Below are 8,074 nucleotides of genomic sequence, written 5' to 3'. Positions count from 1 at the left end.
ACATTAATAATTATACATCTCCACACTCATTATTATTATTATTATTATTTATTTATTTATTTATTTTTTACATATAAACATAATTACTGATCTCTAAAAATGTTGCCATATCATCGCTGTAGGGCAACAACTTGAGGCAATGTACATGGGAAATGTTGCTTGCAATTTTGAACTGAAGTTTTCTCTTCAATTGTCTCATGTTGTCCATCTTCATTGCCTCTAAAAGCTGATGGTGTATCAAGCCTCACGTGTATTTATATGGCAAATTACATGACTTATGAGGCAAACTGGGGTCTAAACAATAACCAAGACATGCTTGACCCTTTTCACCCATGGTGCCACTGCCACCTAGAGGCCATTTTCACAGCTCAGTAACTTTCCCTCTGCTGGCCTGAACATCAAGGTTCCAGCTAAAATGAATTATAAACACTGATGTTATCCATTTGTTATCATTCAGGCCATTCGATGCAGCTTATAACTAACGATTCTAACTAACGATAATAAGTGAAAAATTTATTCAAATGCTTGACAGAAGTGAGGGGCCGTGCTGTTGCTGCAGGCCTATGGGGGGTGATTACACACTTTGTACAGACTGTGTGTGTGTGTGTGTGTGTGTGTGTGTGTGTGTGTCTGTGCGTGTGTGCGTGTGTGTGTGCGTAGGACAAAATAATATTGGTAGCCTAAATGTTGATAGATTAGCCTCTGAGACAGTTTGTACACTGTCGCAGCTGTCCAGGGACATAATCTAGATAATTTGTAAGTATCTATTATATTATCTATAGGAAGTCTTTTTTAACTCCTCCGGCCAACAGGCGGCGCTAACAGTGCAGAGGAGACGGTGATCAAGGTCTTTATTAGCAGATTGAGTCAAGTTTTGCCAAAGGAAACGGGTTGGGGTGTGTCCTTGTCATGGCGGGATTATCTTTACACCCCCCCTCCCCCCCCCCATGACATCAATCTCTGCAGTCATTGGAATTTCATATTCAAACACATACACACACACACGCACGCACATAGGCACACAGGCAGAAAGTATTGTTGATTAGAGAAAGATTGTTGAAATGTATTATGTCCTTGCATGTTTTTATTATATAGTTATAGACTTACTTTCAACAAAGTCGAATATTTTCCTTAGAAAACTAATAAATGCATGAACGAATAGATAGGCCGGTGTGACGTCTGCAAAGGGCGTTTTTCTCTCTTTCTCAACAAATTCACAATATGTGCACAACATATTGTCGGCTGGACTGATAAATAAAATAATTTCTAAGCAGAAAGATACCGTATACGCGATCTAGGTCTACACAAAAATGTCACCATTTCTCTCTTTCTTTGTTTCTCTCAGTTCTGTTATATTTCAAGCCAATTAGATGCTGTTTTCACATTTTCTCATTAGGCTATAGCTCAAATTATTCATTTTTTTATGAAGACAATGTTTGGCAGAAGCACTTCTGAATAAAGAATTTGATCTATGCCATGTACATTCTCAAGCCTGTCCTACACACACACACACACACACACACACACACACACAGACACACACCCATAAAACCCCCCAAACAAGCTTGTTAAACGGATCCTTGGCTTGCTTTTCATTCACCTCGCCTTGTAAAACTATGGAAGAAATCCAACAGTTTGAAAACCTTTTAGGCCACAAATTCTCCTCCGCTCTTCTCCGACTGTAGGCCCACTATCACGTTTCTGAGTACAAAAGAATGATTTGATTTATCTCCTATATTGGGTAAATACTAGTCTAACCATGTGATCCGCAGCATAACCAATGGCCAGCCGAGAAGAAGGTATGGGCAGGAAAAAAATTACTACCATTTTTAGGAGAGGATGTAAGCCACTATACCACCCCATCTAACGTTTTACAGTCGCCCTTAAATAGTTTTTATTGAAATAATAAAATAAACATGTCGCTAACGAATTATTATTCCATGATGGGCCTCCAGACAGAGGAGCCGTACGGTGCGCATTTTATCCCGGGAGGCTTGCAGGGGACGACGGCCGGCGGAGTCAAACCAGCCCGGGCAGCGGAGGAAGAGACCCCCGCTTCACATATTCCGGATTTTTCACATTTCTCCAGCAAACAAACGGGATTAAATGGGTTTTCTCCCTGGACGAACTCCTCTTCTTCCTCCTCGTCGTCTTCTCCCCAGCTGCAGTCCGCCCCCTCCGCCTCCATCCCGGGGCTTTTCCATCCCCATCACCTCCTGAACCACCACCACCACCACCACCACCACCACCCCTACTACGGCCCTCAGACGCAGCCCCACGCCGAACACCTCGCACCCGCGGCGGCTTCGGAGAGCAGGTTCGTCCGCTGCTGGGAGGAGACGACTTCCACCCCGGAGCCTCCTCTCTCCCAGGTGTCGGCCGGTTTCCCAGGGTGTCTCCCCGCTCAGGGTGACCTCTCTGGTGGCAACCTCTCCAACCCAAGCCCGAGATACGAGGCGGTTAAACCGGAGAGCCCGCCGCCGTCCAAAAGCAGCCCCGGGGGTTCCAGCTTCGTTAGCCCGGCGGAGGTGGTGCTGGAGCGGCTTGGGAGCTCGGAGGAGCCGGGGAAGAGGACGGAGCGACGGGGAGAGGAAGAAGAGAGGAAAACACAGCAGCTTGACACGGGTAAGAAGGAAGGACTGGGGCTTTTAAAGCGTTTAAAACGTGTGAAGACACAAATGTGTGTGTGTGTGTGTGTGTGTGTGTGTGTGTGTGTCTGTCTGTCTGTATAGGCCTATAGGTGTATGTACCTATAGGCCTGCGTGTGAGTGAGTGTGTGTCTATGTGTGTGTGTGTGTGTGTGTGTGTGTGTGTCTGTCTGTCTGTCTGTCTGTCTGTCTGTGTATGTATAGCCCTATGTGTATGTAAGCATGGGTGTGTGTGTGACTTTTATTGCCCTATAAATGTCTTGTAAACAGTAAAATATAAAACTTTATTGTCCATTAAAATAATTAAGATACTATCGCTGTGATTTAGCGATTTGTCACTATAGGAATAACGCAAGTGGCCTGCACACAATTTCTGTGCTCAGAACTGTGTTGAAGTTTAAGTTTCTTCTTTTTTTCTTGCAGTTGCCTGCAAAAGCCTAAAAAGCCTCAAAGATAGCCAATAATCAGACATTTTAATGAATGTTGCATTATTTATCGTGTTGAATTTCGTGCTTTAATACCATAAAACATCAAAACAGTTGTAATTAAACGCCTAACAAGACCATATTATTATTATTATTTTCATTATTATTATTATTACTATTTCGACATGTAACATTAGTATTATTATCCTATGATGATTATTGTATTATTACATTATTAGCTATATCTTGCTACGCATTCAAACTGCCCAGTTCTCGATGGTCTACTGTTGGACACTGTTGCATATTTGTCTATTATTATTACTTTTATAATATAAATGCAGATGTTCATTGCTATTATAAAATTGTTAGTACATAGCCTACATATTACAATTACAAAATCTATATTTAGTTTTATACATTTTAATTTGCAGTTGCAATAAGCTGGTAAGCTGTTGGCCTATATGCCAGAAAATAAAAGTCCATGAATTCAAATTAGCTACATGTCAGATATTAGAAAAACTTTGGGATAAAATTGCGAGGCTAAATAGCAATAAAATTCACCGGCCAATAAATGGATAAGAACTAAACAACGAACTAAGTCTTACTGTAATAGCAAAACCAAGCTGATCTGTGTTTTTGGCCAGCAGAACTTGGTCAGAATAAAATAATAAATAATTTGGAAAAAAGTGAAGCAAAGTGAACAAATGTGTTGCCTTGTTTTTTCTTGGCGTTGTAAACTGTGAGTGCGTGTGACTACCAAGCCAAATGTTCAGCCTACTTTGTAGCTGTCTTTCCAACTATCCTTTTTAAACTCCTCTTGGGACGCTTTACTTTTTCAGGAGGCTAATAAAACATTTCATAGTGTATGTCAGAGGTTCAAACATCCCTCCCAAAACTGCAGTTTAATAATTCAACAAAATGAGGCTCAAGTTAGGTTATTTATCTACACTGCCTGCACTCAGAGTAAAGACGTGTGGTGTATTTCTTGCAGTAATTACGCAGTTACGATACTTTCAAGTTCCTTCCCTACTAAAAAAAAATAGCAGTCTATAACAGCTACATCAAGGACCATGAATGTATTTTTATCTTAGAGGGAGAATAGGGTATCACGTTTTTTGGACTTAAGACAAAAAATTAAGAATGCAACACACACACACACACACACACACACACACACACACACACACACACACACACACACACACACACACACACACGAGTAAAAACAATGACCTAAAATATTCTAATTTGTGTGGGGTGAAAATAGGAAAATAAAACTCCATCCTTTTCTCTCTCTTCCCCTCCAGAAAACCCATCAGCCAACTGGATCCACGCCAAGTCGACCCGGAAGAAGCGGTGTCCGTACACCAAGCACCAGACCCTGGAGCTGGAGAAGGAGTTCCTCTACAACATGTACCTGACCCGGGACCGGCGCCTGGAGGTGGCGGGAGTCCTGAACCTGACAGAGAGACAGGTCAAAATCTGGTTCCAGAACAGACGCATGAAAATGAAAAAGCTGATGAGCCGGGACAGGAGGAGTATGAACGAATGAACGGTGGATCTGGATGGAAGAGGAGGAGCGGGTTTGGTTTTCCAGGATCGGCCGGGAGTTTTGGAGCTGAGAAAAAGAAATGTGGTGCCCCGAGATGCCCAAACGCTCCAAACATCAGCTGGCATGACCAGCGGTTACTTAGCAACGGATTGTGGAGCTGACGCGGATGCAATGGTGAAACTCTGTAGGGGAGACTGGGAGGTGTTGTAACGCTTTTTGTATGAATATCTCTTGGCTCCTTCAAGTTTTGTCTAACTAGCTCTGACCCAAAATTCTTTATATCTGTATTTTACAAAATGGAGTGATTTCTCCATGTGTGAGTGAGAATTATGTTGTCTCAAAAACAGGCAGAGAAATGTTACATTCTACCCCGTACCCTGGGTTAATTGTGAGAGTGATCACAATTAACATGCAGAATCACAAATTTAACTCATAAAATTTTCACATTTATTGTCAGCATCCAGTCTTTTCACGTGTGTGTCTGGGACAACTATTCAGACATTCAACTATTCTTGAACAGTAACGTTGGCCAAATTTGCTTAATATAAGTATAACAGTCTTAACAGTAAAATAGACTGAGCTATGCAATAAACAGAAAAAAAGAAAAAATATGTAGGCTATTTTACTTTACAAATTTGGCTCATAAAATTGCAAAATGTATTGTCAGCATCCAGTATTTACACATGTGTGTCTGGGACAGGCATGAACATGCACCTACACAGCTGATCATGTGATGTCTGTCTTGCTCCTGATTGGAGCATTTGTAAGTGTTACAACCTGCCCCGGTCTCCCCTACAGCCCTGAACGTGAATGTATGATGTTTTCTGAAACTGAGACTATCCTCATATCAGCGGACTTTAACGAGACACGTTAAACATGCAATTATCAACAACTATCATTGGTTGTAGCCTACTTCCAAAATGAATAAGCTTCCTCGTTTTTTCCAACTTTGCACGTAGCCTATCAGTATGCGTATTTGTTGTTGTTATTGTTGTTGGTGTTGTTGTTGTTGTTGTTGCTTCGTACAGACCTATTTGTCATTATGCAGATGAGGTTATACACTTCAAAACACACCAGTCATTGCTAAGCTACGGTGTGACCGCAGTCTGACGGTTAGTTTTCTGTTTCACTGTCACCTCCCTCACGAAAAAAACAACTTCAGTAGCGTAACCAGGGTTTGGCCATTCATGAACTGAACTGAGAATGAATGCATGGGGGACTCCAGTTCAGCTCCTGGAGTGTGAATGTGAATGTCACCCAGCTTTAAAGGAGCAGAATTGGAATTGAATTGAAATGAAAGGAAACAGAATTGAATTGCATGAAATTCCACTAGGTTGTCTTGACTCGCTAAACATTATAAATCAAACATTATGAATCAAATAAAAGACAATTCAACAAATCAAATACATTCAATCATAATGTGTGTAGCAATTACAATGACGTTATGCATCAAATAGCCTACCTTTAACATTTTATTCTAATCATTAAGATATTGATAATATATAGCCTATAGCACTACATGTAATCTCAGATATGTGGTAAGAAAAAGCAGAAAACATAGACTTTCACAGAATTTCATTAAATCAAATTCAGCTTCCTGAAATTCCAATTCCATTCCAATTCTGTTTCCTGTAAGTTTTTTTTTTTAAATTTTTTTATTCCAATTCCAATTCCTCATTGGAATTGGAATTTATGAGTTCATTCATGAATTGACCCAAACCCTGATAGTAACGCTGTAATACATTTTATAAGGATATACCGTACTACATGTCCATATTGTAGTGATGCTATTTGAGGTGAAAACAGGCTTCCATAACGCACGACACGGTCATGATAAACTCACAGACCTTTTATCAGTCCCAACAGGAATATTATAGGAATATTACGGTGATCTTTCATCAGGGTGAACTGGACGCACAAAATTCTCTGTGGAGAAAACACCAGGCTATGTTAGCCTACGGACCGGCAGGCCTTCACACTGTCTACTGGAGGCCTTCATCTGCTTATTTAGGATTAATGTGCTGCTCGTGTTGATTTTTTTTTTTTTTTTCACGAAATAAATGCTGGATCACAACTTCATTGTTAGTAATGTAGTCTTCCTGTCTCTTTGCGTTTTTCATCTCTTATATGGACCTTGGCATTTCTTTCATGCATTTTCAGGACGACCAATCAAAGCTAGAGCTGCACTCCCAGCTTAGGTAGGTAGATTTTAGGCTTAATTTAGTTTAAAAAAAACAACCAAACTACTACTAGGCTACTACTACTACTACTAACAATAATAATAATAATTGTAGTAGCAGTAGTAGTGGTAGTAATAGTAGTATTATCGTATTACTTTACAATAATGAGACGTGGGCATAATAATAATGATCATCATCATAATAATAACAATCATAAAAATTACCATCATCATAATAATATTTTAGCACAAACTTGTATCATTGTTATGATTATAATGATGATTATTATTACTATTATGGTAGTTTATTACTTTACAATAAACACGTGGAAAATAAATAAATAATAACAAGTGGATTATTAGGCTATTGTTGTTATTATAGCCTAGTTATATTAATACTTTTTTATTATGTTTGTTGTTGTTGTTGTTCTTCTTCTTCTTCTTCTTCTTCTTACTATTGTTATTGTCATCATCATCATCATCATTATCATTATTATGTCCAGTATTTTTCCATGTTAAGGTAATATCAGTCCATTCATCTCGTTGTTTAGTCAAAGTCAGCAGCGCCTCGCAGCTTCGTCTTTATTGCCTCCAATATAATCTGCACAGCGCCCATCCTACTGCAGGGTCATAAAGCAACAGCATGCATTTGGTGAATAAACGTGACTTTCCTCCTATTCAAGACAGTCACACACACACACACACACACACACACACAGAGAGAGAGAGAGAGAGAGAGAGAGAGAGAGAGAGAGAGAGAGAGAGAGAGAGAGAGAGAGAGAGAGAGACCATAAAGTCATTCAGTCCAGACAGTCATAGTGACTATATGGTTTTATTGGACTTTCCTTCCTGCCTTAAAGCCTCAACTGTCCTTCTAAACGTTAAAGTCATTGTCTGTGGATGAGACCAGACCGTCCGGATCAATACTGCGGAGCAGGGAGGGATGTGGTCTGGACACAGAGAAAAAAAAAGCTTTATGCATCAAAGACGCCGAGTCTGATGATTTCGTCTCATTAAATGTCGGAACCCCTTGATTTTATAGCGTTTAGAATAATCCTGTAAGTAAAACTTGTTTATATAGCCTAGGCTATAAAGACCAAAACAGGAAACAGACGTGTATTGTCAGATGCCATTCAATTAAATAGCTAAAGTTATGACTGACAGATTTTTTAAAGAAGTCTTCTCTTCTCTTCTCTTCTCTTCTCTTCTCTTCTCTTCTCTTCTCTTCTCTTCTCTTCTCTTCTCTTCGCTTCTTGTCAGAATTTTCTAA

General features: G+C 40.0%; 1 protein-coding gene across 1 annotated transcript; it reads left to right on the top strand.

The window, feature by feature from the left end:
* Window positions 1–1,916: 1,916 nt before the first annotated feature.
* Window positions 1,917–4,625, top strand: LOC139652557 (homeobox protein Hox-D9b-like). Its single transcript, XM_071529665.1, has 2 exons — window positions 1,917–2,625; window positions 4,381–4,625. The coding sequence occupies exons 1-2, from the start codon at window positions 1,917–1,919 to the stop codon at window positions 4,623–4,625; spliced, it is 954 nt and encodes a 317-aa protein (XP_071385766.1).
* Window positions 4,626–8,074: the final 3,449 nt, after the last annotated feature.

This window comes from Centroberyx affinis, unplaced genomic scaffold, assembly GCF_046629955.1.
Source record: "Centroberyx affinis isolate AG114_WGS23_722 - 3 ecotype Tasmania unplaced genomic scaffold, CSIRO-AGI_Caff_v1 ptg001826l_1, whole genome shotgun sequence".
NCBI lineage: Eukaryota > Metazoa > Chordata > Actinopteri > Beryciformes > Berycidae > Centroberyx > Centroberyx affinis.
Note: the sequence above shows the minus strand (reverse complement) of the source record. Positions and strands in the feature narration are given on the sequence as shown.

Bases quoted from the DNA above. Each gene is read 5' to 3' on its own strand.
- LOC139652557 (XM_071529665.1), top strand. From the start codon at position 1,917: ATGTCGCTAACGAATTATTATTCCATGATGGGCCTCCAGACAGAGGAG. The intron at 2,626-4,380 runs GTAAGAAGGAAG...CTTCCCCTCCAG, and splicing joins AACACAGCAGCTTGACACGG to AAAACCCATCAGCCAACTGG.